A 25,844-nucleotide genomic window follows, 5' to 3' on the forward strand; every position below is an offset into this window, starting at 1 on the left:
GCCTCCCATTCGTCCTTCTCTGAACTATATAAAGAAGTGTTTGATGTTTCATTTTACCCATAACATTCCCCGTTGTGACTTTAGTGACTTAATCCAGGCCAACGTTCTTAGAACGATCCTGCCTGATGAGACGATGGCTGGGAAGCGCAGTGCGCTCGTAGAGTTCAGCAGACCCAGGACCCCCAAACAACATAGCTGCCATAGGCGTTTTGTTTTCCATTTTTCTGGCATTTTCATCAGGGAATCCATGACTCTTCTCTTTCTTTTCATCCACATTTGAAAATATGAAACAAAAATAAACCTTCTATTACATGTAAGAAACAGCCTCAGTTATGGGGAAGAATTTGATAAAGACACAAACCATTCTTGGCATTTCAGTGGGAAAAAAAAATAACCTGCCTTTTTTATGTCTGACAGTTTCATATCATTTATTTTTTAAAAATATATTTTTAGGGTTTTTTTCATTGTAATATTATTGTACAGTTTTGCATGACCTAGATGTAATCACTTTTTTGTTTAGAGTATAAAAGCTGACAAGTCTGTGTGGAGGGGGAAAAGATACTGCTTTGGCCTCTTATCATTTTTTATTTTAATTTGTTTGGATTGATGCCCTTGATGTTGTAGGGGACTTTGTAAGAGATTCTCTGCTACCAAACAATGATGTGGATTCTTTTGCACAGAAATATTTAAGGTGGGACAGTCCGAAATGTAATGAATGACTTCCTCACCAATACTTTATGTTGGTGACACACTTAATATTAACCTGACTTTGATGTATTGCAATAAAACAGGGAACTGTTAGAAATGTGGGTGTTTTGTCTTTTTTCCCTGATTTAAAAAAAAGATGAGTAATGGAGAAAGGAAGAGGGACAGATCTTTTCTTCTTTGTTTCATCATATTATCATTTTTTACCTGGTGCTGCAGTGGTTAGAGTGCTAGGCCTGGAGTCAGAAAGACCTGAGTTCAAATTTAGCCTCAAATACTAGCTGTGTGTGGGACCTTAGACACGTCATTTCACCGCTGTTGGCCTCAGTTTCTTCAGGTTACGTGGGGATAATAACAGCGTCTACCTCCCAAGGTGTTGTGAATATTGAATGAGATAATTAGTATAGTACCAGCAGATAGTATAAATTAAATTATTGTTTCATATTTTCATGCTGTGTTTTAAAATATGTTTCAGGATACGGTCTTATCTTTCCTGCCACACAATACTGTATGAATCTAATTGACAGAGAACCAAAAAATACTGTGTGACCAATTGAAGAAAGCGGTTTATGATTAAGTATAAGAAGTAGCCCAGGGTACTGTAATAGTATTTCTTTTTTCCACAAATGACAGAAAACCACTAGTTTACTTTCAAATATGTTAAATCTTTTGAATATGAAGCACTGTCTACTTGGAGCAGAATCCCTGAAGATTGCCCTGATCTAGGGTGTTTCTTAAAGAAGTAAACATGAGACTTTCTTCCTTTTTATTTTCCTCCTCTTTATCTAATTTACTACTGACTCTGGTTTCTTTCATGATTTGGGGAAAAAGGGGATGTGGAGAGATCCTTGGGCTTCAGCTGAAGCATTCCCAGCAAGGCCCCAGGCCCATTTACACACTGTGGTCATCATCACCAGTGAGAGCAGTGCTGGCATCTAAAGAAGAGCTACCACAGCGGAAAGTTGGCAGCAGTCAACATCAGAAGGGTGGTGGGTTATGGTGGAGCTCAGATCAGACTGACTATCTAATTCACTCCAGAAGAGAGCTCCTAAGTATAAATAGGAACCCTCATCTTTCCTCAACCCTGGAGACACATTTCTCACTGATCTTGAATCTTGGAATATTTTCTTTTAAGGAAACTGAACAGTTTTACATCTAATACCTCCTTTATGCTTTCCACAGTCCAGTTAATTAAGCAGGTATTCTACATACGCAGGTTCAAAAGTCATTACTCATCCAGGAAATACACATCAGTGTTTAGAAATACTGCTTTTGAGTTAAGACTTTGTTGAACAAAGATGGTTTCTAAGTAAGTTTCATGTATTCTGACCCCCATCAGCCTTCTTTACCTTCTTTGAAAGTAGAGGCTACATTTTTTCTGAAATTTGTATTGGTTCACAAATTTTAAACTGCTTTAGGAGTTTTTCTCCTTAATATAAGAACTTACCATGACTAAGAATGTGACTATTGTTCTTCAACCTAGTGACTAAGCAGTGTGCAAAACATTATTATGGTGCTCTCTGGGAAAAACCCATCAGAGCAGCTTTCTTCATTTAAGTTCGAGGTTCAAGAGACAGTATGACAAAATAGGCCAAGTCCTGGTCCTGGACTTGGAGGCGTGGAGATCTGGAGTCACATCCTGCCTCACACACTGACTAGCTGTTGTCCCTTCACTTCTCTATGCCTCCGTCTCGTCATCTTTGAAATAGAATTTGATTCAGTAACCTCTAACCTTCTTTCCAGCTCTAAATTTCTGTTCCTGTAATCAAGAAAAAAACACAAATGTGTAAAGCCCTGGGCCAGATGCTCGGGAACAAAGATAGTATCCAACCTCCCCAAGTTCTCAAATTAATGAGGGGAGGGGAGGAATAAAACAATACACAATGATACTATGAGGCAGAATATGCTGAGTGTACAAGAGTGACAATCTAGATAAAGGGCTAGAAGAAATAGGAGAAAGAAATCATCCAGTGCTTTATCCACTGTGCCATATTGCCTCTCAAAACTTGCAGCTGGAAGATGAGGGAAGGCATTCTGAAACAGTCAGTATCTGAACTGGGCATTGGAAGAACCGAAGAGTTTCATCTGGCAGACATGTGGAAAAGAATTCATCCCCAGCATGGAAAATGACCTGTGTGAATCCTGGACATGGTAGAGGACAGAAGGAGATCCAGGAACAGCAAGTTGTCCAGTTTTACTAACATGTAGAGTGTTGACTCTAAAGGAAAATAGAGTGAAATGAAATCCAGTAACAAGAAGGATCAATGGGACTGTGAGTGAGGAGGAAGGGACACACATAAGAGATAGTGTCCTCTACAAAAGACCTATTTCTACATATCATTGGAAAAATGAAAGTTCTGACAGGTCTATCCAAGACAAATGCTTTGTTGTCCTATTATCAGCCTACCTTTTCAACTAACTTTAATGCAAGTGATTGATTTTTCAGCTACAGCAACTCTCAAAGACAATCCATTAAATTATGTAAGGGTTACAGTCCTGGAGAGAAGATCCATACTGATGAAATTCTAGATCCTTGAAATGAAAAAATAATAATAATCATCTGGAAACCGGATGTGGGAATATGAAAGAGAAAGTTAACCATTAGTCAGAGGTTTCGGTTCTAGGTGATTAGGAAGTAGGTGGAACTAGAGAACGAAACAGGGAAGTTGGGAGGAGGATGATAAGTTTGTTTATTCTTGGACATGTCGGGTTTGAGATCCTAGCAGAATGAGGTACAGATGTCCAGCAGTCAGAGATAGGTGATTAGAATTAAAGGAAACGATCAGGAAATATAGACTTGGGAATCATAATACAGCAGAAGTAATGATTTGAAACCATGGGGAAAAAATGAATAAGTGATGAAGAATGTAGAGAAAGATATTACAAGAGTCCTTGGAGGAGCACCAACACTTGAGGAAAAAGAACCAGTGAAAGAATGAGAAAAGACAGAGGAGGAGCGCTCAGGAATAAGAATCAGGAGACTAGGGGCAGGGAAGCGAAAGAAGAGAAGAATGTTTGGCCAGGGGATGGGTTAGGCAGGGATCAGTGGTGTAAGATGCTGCAGAAAGCTTAGAGGGAGAAGTTTGAGAAAAGGCAGCTGGCTCAGTCCATCCCTTGGTCTAGGTGACCACCATCTCGAGAACCAGAGTTAGAGGGCTATCATGAGACTATCAATCAAGCTTCTACAAGGGACAAAAAAAAGTCATCTTGCAAAGCTAGCTGCAGTTTTTACCTTAGACTACAAGCAAAGATTTGGCATCTTTCACATGAGAATCAGGCCACTTGGAACAAGGACAGGTGTGTATTACTTGAGCACATGTGCGTGTGTAAGTAATGTGCCCATGGAGACACAGAATACCAGATCAGTATGGTTAGAGGGCTTCAGCAACCATCCAGGCCAAGCCCTGCTTGAGAAAGAATCCCCATAAAACCTACAAATGGGCCTGCAGCCTCTTAATACCTCCAGGGAAGAGGAGCCCACTGTCTTCTGAGTCTTCCTGTCCCTCTTTGAGATACTTCAGATCGTCAAGGAGTTTTTCTCGACATTCAGCCTAAATTTACCTTTTGTAAAATGTTCTATTCCTGTCACAACTTGCTCTTAGCGCTGTTCTCCAAGACCAACAGGGCAAATCTAATCTGTCTAATGCATTAAAGTCCTTCAGGACAACTGTCACGTCTTTTTCCCACCCTCACTTACCCCCAGTCTTCTCCAAGTTCCTTTAATCCATTCTCATATGGCATAGGCTCAAGATCTTTCACTGTTGTTTGTTTGCCTTCTATTAAAGTTTTACACCTTATCATTGTCATTCCAGATATTGTCAGACCAAGAAAGTACAGATGGATTCGATCACCTCCTTCCTGTGTGCTCTGCCTTTCATAATGCAGTCCGAGATCCCATTAGCTAATTTAATTTCCCTGCTTTGTCACACTGTCTCATACTAATCTTACAGTTCTCTAAAACCCCTACATCTTCTTCATACTAGCAAGGTCATATGTCCTACATTTGTGAAGTTAATTTTTGGAACCCGTGTATGACTTCATATTTATTACTATTTTAACTAAAATAGTAACATTTTAGCATAATGATTGAATTGGCCCCACAAAACATGCTGGATAAATTTTCATTTCAAGCTATAAGACAGGATTTCAATGAGCAAAGTTCACTATTGCTTATTTCACACTTCTGAAACAAAAAAGTACAAGAAGTGTCATCTCAGAGAACTAAGTAGTATGACTTAATTATCAGGTATTTCTTGGGATTGAATTTTGCACATATACCTTTCTTAAAATTGTAAAAAAAAAAATAATAATAATACCATCAGTTCATTGTTTTAGACCTTCAAATAAAAGTATGGTAGTGTCATGTAAAATAACACTGAGTGTAGAGTTAGAGGACGTGAACGTGAATCCTGGTTCTGTTTTTTATCTTGGGCTTTACTGTGCCAAGCCTCACTTTCCATATATGTAAAATAGGGATAATAACATCTGCCCTATCTTTCTCACAGTTTTGTTTTGTTTTTTAAGGAAAAGTGCATTGTAAACTGTGAAGTTTAATGCTAGTATAAGTTATTATTCTAATCTAAATTCACATGGCAAAATGAAGTAGAACTATGCAATAAAAAAACACTGAGTCAGGAGCCTGGGTGGGTTCTCATGTCAGTACTCAACACTGGGACACACTTTTCTGCCAGTGGTTTGCCTTGTTGGCTTTGGTACTGTGTTGCTTTGTCACTCTCTGTATTCCAAAAGCATATGTTTTCTCTCGATCATGGAAGAGTTGGAAGAGCTTTGTATAGGCTAACCCTTGGAGAGACAGATTATGGTGTGTCAGGGATCAGAAATTAGGGTGGAAAGAGAACTGGATTTGGAATCAAAAGACCTGAGTTTGAATCCCAAGTCTGCTACCTGTATGACCCTGGACAAATTGGTTCCCATCTCTGGGTCTCACTTTACTCCTCTGTAGTCTTTTGCAGCTATAAAATTCCAACTACCAAAACATTTTTTTCATTTCCAAAATTAAGCAACTTTCTCATTCCTTTCACTTCAAGGGTTAAATAAGAGAAGTCCATCAAGGGTTAAATAAGAGAAGTCCACCACTGGCCTTAAATCTTTTCTTCCCTCTCAATCAGAACTCTCCCAATTTTAAACCCTAAGACTATATATAACTAATTTCAGTGAGCTCTCTAAAGCCAGGTTGAGAGAAGCCCAGTAGCACCACAACCCTGAATTCCTCTGCAGGAGTAGTTAACTTAGTTTCAACCCAAGTCCCTGAAATCATTCCTAGATTCAGAATCTTGGGGAGAATAAATTTGGCCTGACCCTGGAGTTGGTGGTTTAGATATCTGCAGGGTTTTATGGGTGAACAGTGTGGGTTCACTGTACAAGTTCAAGGCTGGCCCATGTATTGAAGTATTTTGCCAGTTATGACTAGTTTTTGTGCTTTCTAATTAGCTGATGGCTTTTTAGCTAAGGATTATAATGAAATACTGTAGACAATGTATTCATTTTGGTTTCACCACAAAGCTGTGAGTGAATGTGATAATGTACAGATATAATGGTTTGTTAGTAGCCGAAAAGACACTGGTATAGGTGAGATTGAAGAAACCTGAATTTTAGCCACAATTTTGTCACTCACTGTAAACAAATCACTTCTTTCTGTTTCTGGGTCTTAGATTCCACATTTGTAAAATGAGGGGAAGGATTAAATGATCTCTAAAGTCCTTTCTAGTTCTAACGTTCTTTGCTACTTCATGTTCTATAATCTACTTATCATGTTAATACGGACTGACTAAAAAGGTCCTGGTTGAGGACCACTTGTACTACATGCAGATTTCTTGGGCAGTAATTTGGCCACCATCATCTGCCATACCAAGTATCCAATTCCATAATATTTTATATGGTGTGTTTTTTTTCCGTTAAGGAAACAGGACAAAACAAGTATACATCTCAGCCTTGCTAGGAAAACAGGAAAAGTCAAAAGGCTTAAGGGAAAGAATATGTGTCTGGCAAGATGAATGGTTAAATTCAAAAGCTGTGTTATCTGTACTCATTAGATGGAATTGTGGGAAGACCATCCCACTGAAATCACACCCTCTGCTTAGTCAAAGAAGAGTAGCAGTCACAAATCCCAAGCTTTATTCACTCCTGCGTTTGTGGATTTTTTTTAATTAAGAAAAAACCCAACAAAGTAATACTTTGTGTGCCCTTTCTAGAGTTTTGAATTTCATTCACACAGAATCAAAGAATCTGAATTAGATGGGCTCTGGGGTCCTTTCTGGTCCAGCCTCTTCCTGAACAGGCATCTCTTCCACATTGCGCAGAAGGGGTCGTTTGGTGTCTGCTTCCTGGGAAAAGATCTTTCCCACCTTCTGACTCCCTAGTACAGAGTGTACAACTCTTGTTATATGCCACTCGAGGAAACCAAATGGCTATTTATATCTAAAGACTGCTTGACTAAAGGGTGATGGTGGCAATAACAATAATCATACTAATTAGAATTTATATAGCGATTTAAGGAAGTCAAAATAGCGTAGGTATCTGTGGAATTCCCATTTCCTTTTTACATTCTGAAAATGGAGAGAGGATATGTTGCTTCCTAAAAAGTGTAAAATATCATAGTAAGAGCCAACAAAGTGAGATACTAATAAATATTTGAACCCCAAGATAAATAAAGAGGCAATCATAGTTCACTGCTCGATGCGTTCAAGTCACTGGGCCCAGATGGTCATGAAAGAAAAGGCAGAGGCGATTACTTAGCCATTCACTGTCAGTGATCTTGAAAGATGGTAGAGAACAGAATAGGGACCACAGGAGCAGAGAAGGGGTGGTGCTACACTGGTGTTTTAGAAAAGGTGAAGGAAGAGACTGTGATCTGTAATTTGGCCAGTGAATTTGACTTTGTTTTCTTGAAAAATTCTAAATCGTAATACTTGAGGGTCACAGTGAGCTAACAATATTGCTTCATCAAGACACGTCATGCCAGACTAACCTTATTTTATTTTTTGATAGTTTTGGACTGACGTCAGGGGAATGTTGTAGGTACAGTTTACCTAGATTTTAGCAAAACATTCTATAATCTGTCATACTTGCCTTGTAGATAGAGTGAAAAATATGAGCTAGATAGTAGTACAGTTAATTATATTCAAAATTGATCATATAACAAAAAACCAAAAACATTGACCAAGTGACCTAAAAAATAGTTATTAATGATCCAGTGATAACTTAGAAGAAGGCCTTTAATGGAGGTGGAGTATTTGGAATGCTTGTGAAATTTGTAGTTGGCGTAAAGCTAAAGAGATTTAATATATTGGATGACAAATCTTAAGAGATCCAAAAAAAATCTTGACATGCTAAATTATATGATTAATCAGATTTGGGCATTTGAATACAGATTAACGTGAATGGAAACAATGATAACCATATCAGCATCTGCCACAGGTAGCAGAAATAGAGGAAGAGTTTGGGAAGGAGCTCATAAGTCTGGTGGAGAGACATGACAGTGATGGAGGACTTTAATTTTCTGGACATTTGCCCTCTTTGCTTCCCCAAAACAGAGCAGTTAATAATTTCTTAACTTACCTTGATAATAAGTTCATCTTTCAAAAAGTAGTGTCACTAACATGGGAAAAATTCTATTCTGGCTCTAATTCTCACCAATATAAATGAACTGGTTGCCAGGATGTAATAATGGGAAGCAAACGGAGAAGTGACTATTTCCCTCTTGGAGCTTGTAGAAGAGGAAAGAAAAGCCAGGAGTAGTCTCATATGTACCTTAGATTTTGAGAGAGCAAATATTAGGGAGCTCAGAGGAAGGATAGGCAGGTTCCAAATTCTGCATGAGAAACCAGCCCGGGAGGAATGAGAGCTCTCAAGAATGAAACGATTAAAAAAAAAGACAGACAGTCTGAATGAGGAAAGAAAAGGGAAGAACTTAGATGAAAAAACACATGGACAGAAACCAGAAGGGAGGACAGGTAGTAGAAAAGGAACATGAAGAGTTGGTGCAGTCCTCTAAAGCTCCCCATGAGCCTGGGTCATCCAGGAAGGCTAAAAACCCCCGGGGGCAGGGAGAGGTGGGTAAAGGAAGAGGCAGTTTGAAAACTTTATTGGAGAAATGAAGAGCAGACAAGACAGGAACAATATAAAGGCAAAGAAAACAGAAAAGCTGCCACTTTCCTTGTTTGCCAAGGAGATGATTGCTTGGATTGAGTGGGCAGAACAAATATGGCTGGGAGTGTATACCCAAGGTGAATAAGAAAAGAGTAAACTGCCTACACTAGGTGGACTATATCCTTGAATCCTGAAAAAAATTGGCAGATGTGATTGCTAAACCAGTAATCATTAATGATTTGATGTCACCTTTCAAGGAACCTCGGGGCCCCTTGCTTGGCTGCGTGCTTCGTAACCTTTTTATCATGACTTGTAGTAGGTAGTAGGCTGACCACACTCACACGGGACGCAGAGCTGGGAAGGATAACTCTCATATGGGATGACGGTTAAGATGCAGAAAGACCTTGACAGGTTTTAGAACACTGAGATAAATATATTGAATGTAGGCTAGGGGTAGGACTGCATCTGTGATTTTGTTGGCACTGGGAACTCTCAGATAAGGAGACACCTTTTACCCATGCAGGTGAGTGTCTTTTTAATTTGGTGTTAGTTGCCCATGTCACTGAGAGGTTAAGTTATCAGTGTGTGGCTATGACACAACCTAGGTATGTCCAAGGTAAGACTGGAACCCAGGGCTTTCTGAGCCTTCTATGCAACACTGCCTCTCCAAGATTAAATAGGCACAAATGTGGATTCACAAGTTCAAAGGATGAGGCACGATCAGACTGCTGTCTGAAAAAGATCTGTGGAGCTTGAGGGACCACAGTCTCAATGTGAATCAACAGTAAGGCCAGCAAAAAGTTAGTGAAGAAATAAATATAAATTTGATTTCAGAAAAAACTTCTTAAAAATGAGAGTTTTTAAGGTGAGCAGGCTGTCTTGGGATTACTGGGTTACCCTTTAGGGAGATTTTCGGACAAAGCCTCCATGACCTTGACAACTGGGTGGGTTGTAGAAGGGATTCTTTTTGGGAAACAAGTAGATTGCTTGGTATTTGTTGAACTACCTTTTGTATTTATTCTAGAAATACATATATTCATGTCTCCTCTGATAGAATTCAAACTCCCTGAAAACAAGGATTGCCTTTTTTTTTTTTTTTGTATTTGTATCTCTGGTACCTAGAATAGTACCCAGTACATAGTGGGCTTGTAATATGCTTATTGGTTGACTTTAGAGGGCCAGTGCAGGTCCCTTCCAACTCTGAAATTCTGTGATTCTGTGAAGATTAATTTTAATAGGAATATCACAATTAAAAAGATACAAGACAGGAGAAACATAGATAGTTAAAAGAGCCATGTGTCTGAGAAAGATCTCAGGGTTTTCATATGTTCCTAGTTCAGTACTAGTGAAAAATAACCATAATAGCCAGCATTCATATAGTGCATTGAAGTTTGTAGAGCAGCACATCGTGTATTTGATCCTTACAACCCTGTGAGGTAGGATGTTATGATTAGCCCCATTCTACAGATGAGAAAACTGAGGCAAAGAAAAGTGAAATGATCTGCCCAGGGTCACACATGTAGGAGTGTGCATCAGGATTTGAACTCAGGTCTTCCCTGACTCCAAGTCTAGCACTCTAGGTACAATATAGTTTATATACTGGGCAGCTAGGTGGTGCAGTGGATAGAGCACCAGTACAGGAGTCAGGAGGACCTGAGTTCAAATCTCATCTCAGACACTTGACACTCACTAGCTGTGTGACCTTGGGCAAGTCACTTCACCCCAACTGCCTCATCCTGGGTCATCTCCAGTCATCCTGATGAATATCTGGTCACTGGACCCAGATGGCTCTGGAGGAGAAGTGAGGCTGGTGACCTGCACAGCCCTCCTTCACTCAAAACAAAGTCAAGTGCAAGTCATGTCATCATTTCCTCTGATGGCATGGTCTTCTTCGGCAATGAAGGACGACCAGTTTATATACTATACCTTAAACTCTATATTCCTAGTTAATGGTAAATAAAGAAGAAATGCAATTAGGCTGTTGATGGAAGAGTCCAAAAGAGGGGAAGTGATGGTTCCACTGCACTCTTGAAACTGAGGAGTGCTCAGAAGATGGCCAGGATAGTAAGATGACTCCAAGCCATGGGAGGAGAGGCTGAAGGAAGTGGGGATATTTAACCTAAAGGAGAGAATATTTATTTCAAGGAAATGTGGAAGAGATTAGACTTATTTTGCCCGGCCCCAGAGGGCAGAAATATAAGCAATGAGTAAGTTGCAGAGAAACGGTTTCAGAAGATGTAAAAGACTCCCTCAGTATCGGAGCCAACTCCTCCCCGACCTGAGAGGAGAGGTCCAGGGACTATGTTCCCACATCTGGGGAGTAGAGGGAGGGCCTTCAGCTCTAGGACTCCATGCTGGACCGGATCCACAGGCCCAGACCATGGCTTCCATTCCATCTAGCTGACTATTAGGACAGGGCCCATGCCATGGGGGCACCTCGCCGGCATCCCTGCCACCTCATGCACGCATTCATGCCCTTTTCGCTTCTTGCTCTAACTCTGGGAACAATAACCAAGTCAGTGTTACCGTTGCTGCTGCAGAGAAGGTGACAACCTAGTGCCCTGTATCTCCACTCACACAATCCCTCAGCTCAGCCACAACTCACCTTTGTGTGCTGGAGAGTAAAATAGAAACATCCTCCAAGGCAGAGATTTTCTCACTTGATTTTTTTATCCCCAGCATTTAGCCCAGTGTTTGCTGATTATCAGGTTCTTTCTCTCAAGAAGTCTTCAAGCAAAGGCCAGATGGTCACCCAGTGGGGATGTTGTCTGGGAATAAGTTGGGCTAGAGACCCAGGTCCTTTCTAATTGTGATTCCTCAGGGCCCTTCCCTTTGCAGGGGGAAAGTCCCTCCATGGGAAAGACCTCTCTGTTCCCCTCTACAGACCAACACAGCACAATATCTGGTAAATTCATCTTGATTTCCTGGCCTCTCCCACTCTCTGAATCAGATCCCTCTGAGAATGTGATGAGACCCCAAAACATTTGTTTCAGAGAAAACACCCAGGTCTTTTCCATTTGAAAGTTATTCTTAAGTGAACAGTCATATTTGCGAGCAGGCAACCATCAGGTTAGCTACTGGATCCTACAAGCAAAACAGGCTTCTAATGAAGCCCTGCCTGCTTCCGTCAGCTTTGTTGGCCCCTGCATCTCAACTTCCAAACCAGCACTTAATTATTAGATCATTTTTTTCCTTAATGTTGGTAAAGTATTTCCCTCAGAATAGAAATTAACACCCCTGGTGGATTGCAGAGGAGCTGGAGTCAGAGACTAGAACTGCAGAGGCTGAAACAGCTGTGGTGTACAGCTGCTGTCTGTCTTACAGACTATGTGAATGGACGGCACTAGACCCATATCTACACTCTCCTCCAAGCCCATATTTAAGGTGTCTCACAATTTTAATAGCCATCTGGAGCAATATCATTCTGACCAGTGTGGTAGTGATCAAAGCAGGTAATATATGTGTAGTGCTTACTGTATATAGACAAAATAGGTGCTGTTGGGAAGGGTAAGGTTTCCACCTTTAGCTGACTTGGGTAGAAAGAACTATAAAGCACTTGACTAAACAAGGAAGAAAAAGATGAGAGTTCATATTCACTGCTTGACGGTTGGTGACTTAACCCGCTGGGAATTCTGTATTTTATTTTGGCATTTTCTGGGGAGTGTCCTTTCTCTCCGACATCTCTTGCAGTGCACCATCTACTCCTCTGCCCCTACTCTAAGAAAAAGCCATGTGTAGATGCAATCCTCAAGGCACAAAATTTTAATTCAGAATAACCTTAAAAGTCTGCCAGGGCTGCTGCTTACACTGTGGCATGCATACCAGTAGGCTGGGCCACACTTTTTCCAGAGTTGGGTTCCATAGGAGGCTAAGGGATCTATTTGTAGTCTTACAAGACTTACTTTGATGATAGGGCTGAGGATTATATCAACGATATGTGCCTTATTCACAATGCTGAAAGTTAAGCCATTCCCCATATTTCACTCACTGCCTATAGCACTTGGTAAATATAATTATTTCTTATGACAAGCCCATCTTTCTGCCATCATCAGGGGATGAGGAAAGTCCATTACAACGGTTCTAGTCAGTGCCTGCAGTATGCTTATTCATCTTTACTACTGATGGATAAAAGATGGATACAATTTACTAATTTCCCTCGATTTGTACTTTCATATTTGTGGATAGTCTCAGTCCCTAAAAATGTGTAAAAGGTTTTGGTTTTATCATGGCTCATAGGGGCATCCTCTCACAGCAAAGGGGAACTACAACGGAATTGATGGCTCCTGGAGCATCTTCAGTAGCACAGCTGACATGTTTCTACACGTTTCCTGCCCCCAAATCCCCTTATTTGGTCTCTCAAGTCCTGCTTCTGTACCTTCCAACCCTTTAGAGCCTTTAGGACCTTTAGCACCAGGGACAGCCCCAACTTAAAACCACATCTGTGGGTTCAAATTCAGGGACTGCAGTATTCTGGTTCCAGCTCTTCCTTGATCTCTGTCCTACTCCTGGGACACAAGTTGGGCCTCTCTTGTTGGACAAGAGAGTGGAATTGGAAAACAAGGTAAGTGCTGTGGAAAGTGATGGGTTACAGTTCAGATACCTGGGGTTTGGGGTTCTGTTCTGCCCCTCAGTCATCTATTCAGCCTCCTCCATGCCCTGCACTGAGGTAGAGGCAGCAGCTCCAAGGCCCCATCTAGCTACATTCCTGCTCCTTCCCCCTCAGGTAACATTAAAGGCCCCTGTGAGGCCACTGGCATCAAGGCTGCTGCTCCTCAACTTTTGTTATCAATGTAAGACATTCTTTGAGGGCAAAGGAAGAGAAGAAAACAGCGCCATTGCCAAACTCCACAACAATTTTTTATTGAAATGCATAAGTAGGCCAGTTATAAGAATGTACAAAAACTAACATACACTGGTGGCTATCCTCATGAGATCAATCTGGCTGTAACGTAGCAACACACCCCTTTCTCTCACATTCATTTCAGCAAAGACTTTACTGTTTGTGGATGAGGACATCAGGAAAGTGTTGGAATCTATTCTCCCCTAACCATTTCCCTTGTCTTCTCCTCCCCCTTATAGTCCCTGAACCAGATGGCAAGGAGTCCACTGGTATACATTCAGTTGTCAAAAACTCCTAAGAGAACCAGCTTGCTGGAAGGCAGGTAATTCGGTTAAATAGCTTTTTTGGCACTATTCTGTACAGGACTTCCCTCCAGCTCTAGCCAGAAGAGAAAAAGGCAGTAAACACCAATTCATTTTGTATACACACACATACTTCCCCCAAATCTTACACTACAAGGTCTGGAAAGTCCTAAAAGGCTTTTTCTCTTTGTACTTATTTAAAGAGAAAGCAGAAAATGGACACTCTCCCTTCTCTTAACAATCGTAGGAGGAAAATCTCAACTTAAAAACACACAAAATAAAGGAAAACAAAAATCAAATCTATTTTCCCTTCATCTTTGTCCAAAGCTATTTCATAGAAAGAATCAACAGTAAGCAGGTTTCAAGAGATTTGTCATGGTTCAGCTTTCTTTCTCCTCATCCTCAACCCCACCCAGTCACTAAAGAGCCACCATTTAATCAAGAAAAGCTATGTAAAGGCACTGGCCATCGAGGACCCCCGGCAATCACACACACACACACACACACACCCCACCTCGGCATAGTCACAATTTCCTGCAAGTTTACTCCTACAAGAAAACTGCCTCTTATTGGTAAGTAGAAGGTTCTAGGTTTGGTCAGCACCAATACCCACTTGCTTCTGAGACAGTCTTCTGTTTCTTGAGATGCTCTTGGGAGGTGATAGATAATACTATCTTGCTCTTTGCTAGACAAAACAGGGCCTTCAGACAAGACAATCAACAGTTACTGCTTCTCAGCCTTCCTCTTACAGTAGTTGCTGTAGGTTTCCTCAAACATTGCTTTACAGGGAAAACAAGCCTTCAACTTGGAGCAAATGAGGAACGAACCCCCCATCTTTCGGTGGAGGGAGTAAGTCTCCTCTGGTGGGGGGATGAGACGGTGCTTCAGCATGATGGGAATCAAACCGTGGATCTTCTCAGTGGTGGTCTGGCTCCCAAAATCGAACGGTGAGTCTGAGGCGAAGGCCTCTCCCAGGATCAGGATAGCGTCTAAGTGGGCATCTTCCATGGCCTGGGAGGATGAGAGAAGGAAAAAGAGAAGAAAATGAGAAAGACAGACCTCTGAGGCCTGCATTCCCAGACATCTTTGGTCTGGGAAGGGGCCCTCAACTTACCTTCACTTCATAGCCAGTGAGGAACTTCATCTCTATAGATTTTCTCAGCACAGTTTCTCGGTCCTGGTTAGCCGCAGCCCTGATTAACTAGGCACACAAAGATCACAGGTAAAGGGTGTGTCTCATGGCCACAAGGTGACTCCCCATTGTTCCTTCAGGATTAAGCCCTCTCCCCACCACTCACTTTCCTTAGGAGTGTTAAGTGATGAGAGGCAGAATACAAGTCAGCACTCTGCTATCCAGACTGATTTCAGAGCCTCCTGAGTGCCCAGGGAGGCAGGACAATTAGATGTGGGAGAAGAAATTATTAAAGTTTGCCTCAGGATGACATATGGGTCATAAGGGGAAGTAAGCTGCATTGCAGGGACCCCCCCACTGGTGCTCTGAAAAGTACATTCCTCTGTTCACCACCTACAGTCTATACCCAAGGGTGTATCTAAGAGCTGGCTATACCAGGGACCTAAACCCATACTCTTTTTGGTCAAGAAAGCTTTCTTCCAAGATCATGAACTCTTTGGTGTTCATCTAGCTGCCTTCCAAATGCCTGGATCTGCAGCAAACAGGGAGAGGCATGTACGGAGACAGAGGAGTTGGTTTATAAAATGTGATGCTCAATTTGCGGGGCCATAAGCCAGCTCCATTCTCTCCTGCAACAGCTATGATCAGCACCTCCAAAAGATGGCTATTTTCCTGGTTTGGGGGAGGGGATAAGGGATATTCTTTTTCCTTGGTTCAGATAATGTAGCAGAGTGTAAATCCCACTAAAGAGATTCAAGTACATGTTGGCTTTCCAAGGCCACTCTGCCTCCAGCCAAGTTCACATGTTTCTCCTAGGATGGAACTACTCTATGGGCCCAGGCCCAGATACAGCACAGAGGTCAAGCTGTACTGAAATACAAACTGAGATTCAGTCAATTCTGTTAGAGGGTCCCCCATCTCTGCAAGTGGCCTTCCATACCTGCATGTAAAGGTCAGTGAATGATTCATCATATTCGCGGGTTGCTCCAAAGTCAAGGAGAGCCACCTAGATAGGACCAGAGAAAAGGGTAAGAAGCTGCTAGGTGGGGTAGGCCAGAGGCATGAGTGAGGAGGAGAGGGGCTAAAAAGCCCCCATCTCTACTCCTCTCCATTCAGGAACAGTGTGGGCCCAGGTATCTCAAGGCATGATACCTGTGTGTTCCTGCCTGTGGAGGTGGGGGTGCCCCAAGAAGGCTCATGCACCATCCTCCCTGCCTCCAGGCACCAGACAGAGGCTTTTTAACTACAACTTCATGCTACAAGATCCTTGTGCCCCTTTCTGTGACAGAATTTGAGCTCTGTGGCAACCAGGGTCAGTGATACTCGGGGTCCAAGGCTCCTTACCTTGTGCTGCTGGGGATCATAAAAGAAATTAGACCAGTTGGGGTCAGTCTGCATGAACTGGAACTCAAACAGCTCCCTTAGACACAGGACCAGGATATTGTAGCAAATCTGTGGGGAGAGAAGGGCAGGAATGGGGAGGTGTAGCCTGCTGTAGCCTACCAGACACACAGGAGGGAAGTCAGCATTCTGCTATTTAGACTGATTTCAGAGGCTCCTGAGGGCCCAGGGAAGCAGAACAATTAGATGTGGGAGAAGAAATTATTAAAGTTTGCCTCAGAATGATATCTAGGTTTCATAAGTGAAAGGAAGCTGCATTGCAGGAACCCCCACTGGTGCCCTGAAAGGTACATTCCTCTGTTTACCACCTACAGTCTATACCCAAGGGTGTATCTAAGAGCTGGCTATACCAGGGACCCGCCTTGTCTTGCTTTCCTCCCTGACACTTCCCTCTGTCCCAAACCCATACTCTTTTTGGTCAAGAAAAACGGTTTTTCAGAGATCGTGAACTCTGGTGTTATTTAGAACACAAGTGTGGACAGGGAAAGGGCAGCCTCAATCCAATCATCTACACAAGTGTGAAGGCACACTCAAGAGCCTCATTCCACCTGAACCACTACATACTTTGCTGCCCTCTATTCAAGCTGACACCCATCCCCAAATGGATGCCTAACCAAATGGTAATTAAGCACACAGCTCAGTGCCTATGCGTGTGTATACGGAAGACCTGAAAATCATACCACCTTGCGTGTCACTGTGCCCAGAGACTGAGCCTTCACGATGACCAGTGCACTCTGCCACAAGGCCAGGGAGCACACAACTTTCTGGCATTAAAAATGTACATGTCACACCTAAGGGGCTGCCCCTCATGTATAAGGGGCTCTTTTTTCCAAGGACCTCCTGGTGGTCACCACAACCCTGGGTTTAGAGGTACTTACCAGGTCATGCTGAGGGGAAGGCCAGAGGAGAAGATGGCTCGTCCCTAAGCTCCTGCAGTCACTTAGCTCTTCTGGACTTGAAGTCAGGCTGCCAGCTCCTACTCCCATCCCCCTCACTCTCCCCACCATACACCTACTTGGCTTCCCCAGTGAAATACCTCATTTCGAATTTCCTGGCTCAGCCCTTCTGCCTGGTCCAGGGGAAAGCCAGACACCAGCTCTGTGGTCAGGACATGAGGACTACAAAGTTCATCTATGACCTCCGGTATGTAGAAGAATGGGTGATCCTTCAGCAGTTCCCTAGACATTGGAGGCACCAAAGGGAGAAGGGGTAAAGTTAACTTCCCCCTCCAGGCTCTCCTTCCACAGGGGCACTCGCCTATGGCTCTCACGACACACAGCTACCAGGATCAGAGATGAAGGTCACATTTCACAAAATAAAGAGCTGTCTGTCTCAGGTCTCTTTCCTAAAGGGAAGGCTGGAGGATAGAATTCCTGTCTGGCCTGTAGCCTAGAACCAGCCCCTGGCCTCTCTTGTTCTCTTAAGGCTTTTTTCACTGACCTGTGTGGGGGGCAGGCACCAGGACAGGCCAGCACTAGGGATAATGGGAGCAGAGGACTCTGGGGACCAAAGTGGGGATGGCAGGGACACACCTGAACTTCTTGGCACAGGCGGCTTCTCTCTTGTAGTCACACTCAAGGGCCAGCTCCCTTCTCAACACATCAATCAAATGTTCTGGGAATAGGCCTGACAGGGGACAAGATAAAGTGGAGAAAGAAATGGAAAAGGTTTGCCTGACCCTGTAAGGGCAACAAGGGGCCTCCAGGCCTGCGCCAGCCCAACCTTCCTCCACCTCTTCCTAAGGCAGGCTCCTCCTACCTTCAGGGAGTATGTTGCTCATGCTGAGGACCGTCATTAGATTGTTAACGTCACTGTTGATGCTCTGGGCTACTCCAGGGTACTACAAAAGAAAGATGGACAGAAGGAAATGGAGCAAGAGTCTCCCCACCCTGGCTGCCAGCAACGGGGCACATCCCTGAAAACCCCTGCAGTCATGCTGAGGGCAGGGGCCAGACTGTGTCCTCATCAGAGTATGGCAGTGTTTGTGGACAGTTTCCCATGTAGCAAGGTCACACAAACAGTACATGCAATGTACTTCCTATCCACTCTCCCAAACAGAAGGGCCTCCCCGCTGCTGCATACGGACTTGGAAACCACAAATCAGCGTCACTGATGTTGTACCTGCATTTTGGTAAACATTTCCCAATCCCTTTAATCTTGTTCAGCAGGGTTTGTCTGTGACTTTGACAGCTCTGCACTGTACCGTGCCACACACAAACACACACACACACACACACACACACACACACAGACTCTCTCTCTCTCTCTCTCTCTCTCTCTTCTCTCTCTCTCCTCTCTCTTCTCTCTCTCTCAGCCTCTGAATGCTGACTACCAGAGCTGCCTCACTCTCTGGCCTTCTTCCAAGATGGGATATTCATGGGAGAGTCATGTGAGCCCTAGGTTCTCTTCATCTCTGTCCCAGACCGTCCCAGTCCCATGATAAGGGAAGATGAGGCCTCCTTTGCTGGATGGGAGGAATGTGTTGCTCACAGCTGAAAGAGCTAGTGATGGACAACTCCAAGAAGTTAAGAGAAAAAGTACTGTCCAAAGCCTGCCTCAAACACATGATTACTGAGGCTTCACCCATTTGCCCAACCCAGTAAAACTGCAACACTGGGTGGGATACACACCTCCACCAGGCTTCCGAGGCAAAACTTCAACCTACCTGGATCTTCATGGCCACCTCCAGCCCATTCTTCATCCGGGCCAGGTGGACCTGCCCAATGGAAGCAGCAGCAAAGGGCCGTTCCTCAAAGTACTCCAATTTATCCCTCCAATTAGGACCAAGGTCATTGTTCAGAGTTTTCTGGAGGGACAAAGGATCCAGGAGAGAGGAGACCAAATGAGAACTAAGGTCTGATGTTTGACCAACACTTTAGATATATTTGAAAAGCCAATCCCATGAGCCCATGAGGAGAGGAATGAAGTCATTCTGATCGTTCTTTTTCAACCAACTTCCAAGCCAATATTTGGGTCCCTCTCTGTTCCCTGCTCAGGGAGAAAGAAATGGACTCAGAGCTCTTCCCTCCCCACCAAACAAGCTATGACTGCTCTCCATGCTGATTGGTGTCAGGGTTATCACTGGCTCTTTCTGCCCAGCCCCCAACCTCACCGTCATCTGTTTCAAGGGCATAAAGTCTGCACTTTGTCTCACACGATCAAAGATCTTGGCCAGCTGAGGATTGATGAACGCATCATCTGGTGATGGGGGGAACAGAACAGAGTAGTTAGCATAATGATTTTTGGAAGAAAAGAAAAAGCAATAAGTTTATTGCAGGGAGGAGGGTTCTGTGGGGTCAGCGACCACAGCCTCCACCGTGAGGACTGGATGAGCTCAGGCCTGGCTTCAGAAGCCACCCAAAAACACAAACAGGCACACAAGGTGGAACAGCGGGAAGGATAGAGACCCGCTCTATCTAGAGGCATGCACTTGGGCACATCTCTCCAGCCACTGCAAGCCTGAGAGGTAAGAGCAGATGATCTCGGGCAGTGAGTGAACTGGCACAAGTTATCATCAAGCATTTATTATCACCAAGAAGCACATGCTGTATGAACCAGGCTAAGTGCTGGGGATATAAAGACAACAGTGAGACCATCCCTGTCCTCAAGAAGCTTACATTCTGTAGGTCAGGAGATCTACAAATGAGATACAAGGTAATAACTGTCTATGCTACAAAGCTCTTTAGTAAGAGTGGTTAAACCCAAGTGTCTTCTACTGACCTGAGAGGACAGACACTGACTCTCTTGGCTGTGCAGACCCCCTGCTGCTCACCCACCCATCCCCAAGCTTCCACTGATGGCATGCTTTTTGTTTTTGGTGGGATGGGACCCAAAGGAGCAGGAACCATACATAGCCCCCGCCCCCGAGCTGTGTTCACACCAAATAGACCATCCTGTCCCCCTCCTCCTTCAGATAACTCTCAGCCCAGGCCCTCCCTGAGGATTTAGGCAGGTGGCATAAGCCAGTTCCTCCCCTTGGATGGGCCGTTTCTACACTTACCTTGAATGCTCAGCATCTGCCCCAGCTTCAGGGCAGCTCCTCTCACCTTACACAGGGTGCTCACGATTCTCTCTGCATTTGCTTCAGAAAGAAAAGGACTAGAGTCCAGGATAGACTTCTTTCCTGCAGTCACAGGACAAGGAGGTTACCAGGTAGCCAGGAGGGGCCTTCTCTCCCTCCCTCTCGAAGCCCCTCCCTTGCCTCTCCCCCCGACCAGATAGCCTCTCTGGAGTTGTTCTGAGGACCAATTCTGCTTCTGGTAGGTGAGGAGGCGGGAAAGGCCGGAAGAGCTAAGTACTAAGAACTAACGTGACCAAAAGCAGAGGCAGCAAGAAGGAACAGCCCCATTGATACCATGCAGCAGAGGAATGAGCCCTGCCTAATGACTACAGCTCACCTTTCTATAGAACTCTATGGTTTGCCAAGCCCCTTTCTCACAACAAGCCTGTGAAGAAGGTCATCCAAGGGTCATCATTCCCATTTTACAGATGAGCAATCGAGGCTCAGAGTTTCTAAGGCTGGCCTACAGTTCCACTAAATCATGCTGCTGCTTCTCACTGAAAGCCTTTCCTTTCTTTCTTTCATCCCATGCATCCTTTAGATGCACACCAAAGACACAGCAGACGAGTGACTGCAGGACTGAGGGCCCTGCGCCTAGACAAGACTCTGAAGAGACAGAGCCCAGGGGTCATTCATTCTTGTCAGATGCTTCATGACCCCACTGGAGCTTTTCTTGGCAAAGATACTTTTTGCCATTTCCTTCTCTACCTCATTTTACAGATGAGAAAACTGACGCAAACAGGGTGAAGTGACTTGTCCAGGGTCACACAGTTATTAAGTGTCTGAGTCTCAGGCTGGATTTGAATTCAGGGAAATGAATCTTCCTGACTCCAGGCCTAGCACACTATCCACTGGATCACCTCACTGCCCACAGAGACCAGGTAGGCTTCTTTTAATTCAAGGCCTCACTCTGTGTCAGCTCCCAGAGACACAAGATGCCCACAGAGGTAGGAGGGGATGCCCTCACAGAGACAGGGACCCAGGGACAGATCCCAGCTTACCCCTACTGTCCCTCTTCACCCACACGCACAATATCGCATGTCTCATCAATTCCCCAATCACCATGATAAGGCAAACCTCAGCATCCTGGGGCCCTATTCTTCTGTGAAGGCTAAAATGAGGAGAGGGATGAGCCAGAGGCCCTGGTCTGAGATTCCCTCCCTGTCAGCACTGCACACTGCACATTCTCCAGTGACATCACCATGTCTGACAGCCAAGAAGCCGCTACCTCTGTGCTCTGCCCACTATCTGCCCTGATGCCCACATGGCCAGTCCCAATACAGAGAAGCACCTTAAAGCACCACAGACTCAACCACGCAAATCCCAGTACATGCATGCAAGCCTTTCAGTGATGGCATCTGTTTACAATGCTGGCAGCCAAAGCTCAGGCTCACTCCCCAGACAATCCCCCTCCCCACACACCCTTCCACAGATTCCACTCACCCCATGAAGGAATGGCCACCTATTGAAGCTAGTGTTTAACTAACTGCTACCAGTGGCCCTCCTTTCCTCTGATCCATCCCCTTTCCAATTCACCTGTAGAGAGCTACTGAAATATTCTGGAAACACAGATCTGTCATTTCCCCCAACAAGTCTTTTAGAGAGGATGAAATGCAAACCCCTCAGCCCTTCATTTATGGTCCTTCAAAACCTAGTTCCACCCACTTTTTCCAACTTTATTTGATATTATTCCCCTTCACAGCAGTTTCCTGATCTAGTCCTGCCTTCTGGTGACCATCAATCCATCAATGAACATTTATTAAGTGCCTACAATGTGCAAGGCACAGTGAGAATACAAAAAGAAACAAGGCCCTCAAGGACCCTACAATCTGAAGGGTGAGACCACATGCAAACAAAGATGTACAAAGCAAGCTACAGACAGGATAATTAGGAAATAATTAACAGAGAAAAGGCACTGGAATTAAGGGGCATTGGAGAATGCTACCGTGCATGTGTTCATGATGACCATCTCCTAGGCCTAGTGCACACCCCAGTCAAGATTTTGTTACAATCCTTCTCTTTCTTCAAGGATCATGTGTAAAGTTAGGTAGCATGGCTGATGCAGGAAAACTTTTAAACTTTTACATATCTATACATATTTATAATTGAAATTTATAATTTCTTGCCTTCTCAGTGGGTAAGGGAGGAGAAAAAGAGGGAGAGAATTTGGAACTGAAATAAACATTAGAGGTCATTTAGTCTCCGTACCCCTTCATTTTATGGATGAGGAAACTGGGACCAAGAGGGTGACTTGCCCAAGGTCACAAAGTCGCCAGTAGTAAAACCAAGATTCAAACTCAGGTCCTCTAAGTTCAGCACACTCTGCATCCAAAGACCCAGCTCCACGAAGAGTTTCCCATCTTCCCTCCCATCTGCTCAGCTAAAGCCAACCTGCAGCCACCGTCAACTTCTCTTAGGTTGATGTGTCTGAACCTCTCCATCTTTGTTATGTATCTTGTAAGACAATTACTTATGTATGGACTGTAGCACTCTCCCCATCAGACAGGAAGGTCCTTGAGGGCAGGGATGGTGCTGCACTTCATCTTTTATCCCCAGGATCTAGCACAACTCCTTACCCAGAATGAGTGCCTCTCTCAAGTCTGACGAGCTGCCCCAAAAGGCTCCATTAGTCACTGAGCTCCCCATTAATGAATCTAAATGGAGGTCAGCAGGTCATGGGCTCCAGGCCAGTGTGGAGCAGATCCTGCCCCAGGAAGACCCCAGAACCCTTCTACCATGGCTCCCCTGCACGAACAGAAGAGGATGGAGCAGCCTTAGCCTCCTCCCAGCAAACACCTGCTGCCCAACCCCCTCCCCCTGGAGTGCCCTGGACTCTCAGTGAATCCAAGGAAGAGGCAGTGAAGGCAGCCCCAAAGTCAGAGGAGAGGTGAGTCCCATCAGGACAGACACTGTTCATTTGTGTCTCTGTACCCCCAGCACTTAACCTAGAGTCTGGGACATGGTGGGCACCTGGAAGTAAAAGAACAAGATAAAGAGCAGTGGGGCCTAATGGAGTACTGGAAGTGGGCATCGGGCAGCCGCGGGCGACGGGAAGATGTGGGGTCAGATCCCACCTACAACACTTGGCAGCTGTGTGACCATATTAGAGTTAATCTTCATCTGTAGTTGTTCAATCCTTTCATGTCTGACTCTTGGTGTCCCCATTTGGGGCTTTCCTGGCAAAGACAGTGTAGTGCTTTGCCATTTCCATCTCCGGCTCATTTTACAGATGAGGAAACTGAGGCAAACAGGGTTAAGTGACCTGCCCAGGGTCACACAGCCAGTACGTGTCTGAGGCCTGATTTGAACTCAGGAAGATGAGTCTCTATCCCCTGCAACTGCCTCGCTGTCCTTCCTCACCTGTAAAATGAGGCTGATAATACCTGTAAAACTGCCTAATCATAACTACCTCATTATAGCAAATGTGTCCTACAGTGATTGGTTGCAGGTTCAGATTCTGTCTGCGACACACACTGGCAAATCACAGAACCCACTACTGTGGGTTCAATGATTCCGAGTTGCACTGCGCTGGTGGAGAGAATTCCCACATCACATGTCGTTCTCATGCCCAACTAAGGTGATGTACCCAAAATGCTTTGTTTAACTCTTAAATGGGGGGGGGGTGTGTGTGTGTGGTGTGTGTGGTGTGTGTGGTGTGTGTGGTGTGTGTGTGTGTGTGTGTGTCTGTGTGTAGGTCATTATTAAGAAAGCCAAGAAGAACATGCCAGGCAGGAAAGCAGACCCAACAAATAAGAACCTGACAAGATTTTTTAGAAAACGGACTTCACTCTAAACACTCAAAAAAAAAAAAAAAACCATAAACAAAAACACACTAGGACACAGACCAGGCAACACCTAGGAAAAAATGCCCTCTCTCTGGACTGGGAGGTGGAGGACTCGCCCCTTCTATAGCTCTTCCAGGCTGGGCAGGGCCAGGGTGGGCTGGGAAATGAATGAATAAGAGTCCAGCTGCATTTACAAACTATACTTTGCCATCAATAAATTCCTAAAGGGGGGGCTGGCAGGTGGATGAGGGGGTAGGAGGTTCCTGCAGAGCTTCACTAAGAAGGTCAAATGTCCAGTACCCTTTAGGGAATAAGGACAGACTTTTTCTCCTGTAATGATTCACAGATCAGACTTGAGAAAAAAGTATAGTGCTGTGATAGAGGACTGGTCTAATTAAATAACCCCTGAGATCCCTCCCAATTCTAAAATTCTGTGATTCCACAACTAGCAGTAAAGACCTTTGGAAGCTCACCCAACCTCTGTAGTCCTCAACGTTCTCATCTGTAAATGAGGTAATAGACTCAACCCCTAACAGGAGGGGCTGCTCATAATTTGGCAACCGTAAATCTCAATACAAGTACTAATACTGGCATTGTCATAGCCATGGGAAGAATTCCTGTCCTACCTTACAGAATCATAAGGGGATGGCAGTCTGAGCCTGGAGAAAATGATTCTCTGGGGTCACAAAAAGAGCTACTCACTCCCACCCACTTACCCAGAGGCTGCCCCTGAACACAATCTCATACCAGCACCAAAGGTATTTCTTGGCTTTAGTCACTCTGGACTCATGGGGTTTTTCCTGGCCTTGGCCTGAGGTGTTGGTGCCTCTGTGTGGACAAGACACCCCCCCCAAGCCCCAATAAAAAAAAAGACAAATCTCCATAGATTTGGGGGAAGGTACAACCTGACTGAAGCCAGAGCAACCAACAGATAACTGAGCTTCGGATGAGAAGTGGAGATGAGCCATTTCAGAGGCCGTGTAGGGTTCAGTTGACCAAGGGAATGAGCAAGGGCACCCACAGAGGAAGGACCCTGAATTTCCCAAGGCACTGGTTCAGGTTGGTTCAGGGACCAAGGCAGAATAAACCAGAAGAAATGACAGTAACCTCAAAGCTATGTCTAAAGAAGGAGCCACGGCATGAAAGGAGAGTGAAGACAGGAGACAACTAGAACCTAATTAATGCATTAAATCTGTCCCAAGTAAGGTAAGCCCCTGGACCAGTGATTCTCCTCACCTACACATAAGACATCCCCTCACCCTGTAATAAAAATAGCTGTGTTCTTAAATGGACCTTGCACATTCTGTCCTGAAGCAGACAGGACCATGGGGAGAAAGGTTTACAACCAAAGAGGAGAAAAGAGGTAAGGGGTCATGAGTCCTGTGACAGGGGAGGAGAGGAGAGAGAAAGGAACCAGGTTTGAAAGCACTGGTTCCACCACAAGCATTGGGCTCCTCCACAGATCTAAATTCCTCTGGCTCTTAAGGGGTTGGTACAGGAGTGAAAAGAA

The 25,844-nt window shown here is 44.4% G+C and overlaps 1 protein-coding gene across 8 annotated transcripts in view; it reads right to left on the reverse strand.

The window, feature by feature from the left end:
- Positions 1-13,649: 13,649 nt before the first annotated feature.
- The window catches only part of COQ8A (coenzyme Q8A), an 84,334-nt gene continuing 72,139 nt past the window's right edge, over positions 13,650-25,844 (reverse strand). For all 8 annotated transcript variants that reach the window (XM_072647671.1, XM_072647676.1, XM_072647670.1 and 5 more), the window contains 10 exons: positions 20,490-20,612; positions 19,602-19,687; positions 19,155-19,295; positions 18,248-18,329; positions 18,022-18,115; positions 17,526-17,667; positions 16,433-16,540; positions 16,029-16,094; positions 15,071-15,157; positions 13,650-14,967 (listed from right to left, as the gene is read on the reverse strand). In XM_072647671.1, the coding sequence (XP_072503772.1) occupies positions 14,680-14,967; positions 15,071-15,157; positions 16,029-16,094; positions 16,433-16,540; positions 17,526-17,667; positions 18,022-18,115; positions 18,248-18,329; positions 19,155-19,295; positions 19,602-19,687; positions 20,490-20,612 (1,217 nt within the window). In that variant the 3' untranslated portion in view covers positions 13,650-14,679. The remainder of the gene's footprint in view (positions 14,968-15,070; positions 15,158-16,028; positions 16,095-16,432; positions 16,541-17,525; positions 17,668-18,021; positions 18,116-18,247; positions 18,330-19,154; positions 19,296-19,601; positions 19,688-20,489; positions 20,613-25,844) is intronic.

Source organism: Notamacropus eugenii, chromosome 2, assembly GCF_028372415.1.
Source record: "Notamacropus eugenii isolate mMacEug1 chromosome 2, mMacEug1.pri_v2, whole genome shotgun sequence".
Classification (NCBI taxonomy): Eukaryota; Metazoa; Chordata; class Mammalia; order Diprotodontia; family Macropodidae; genus Notamacropus; species Notamacropus eugenii.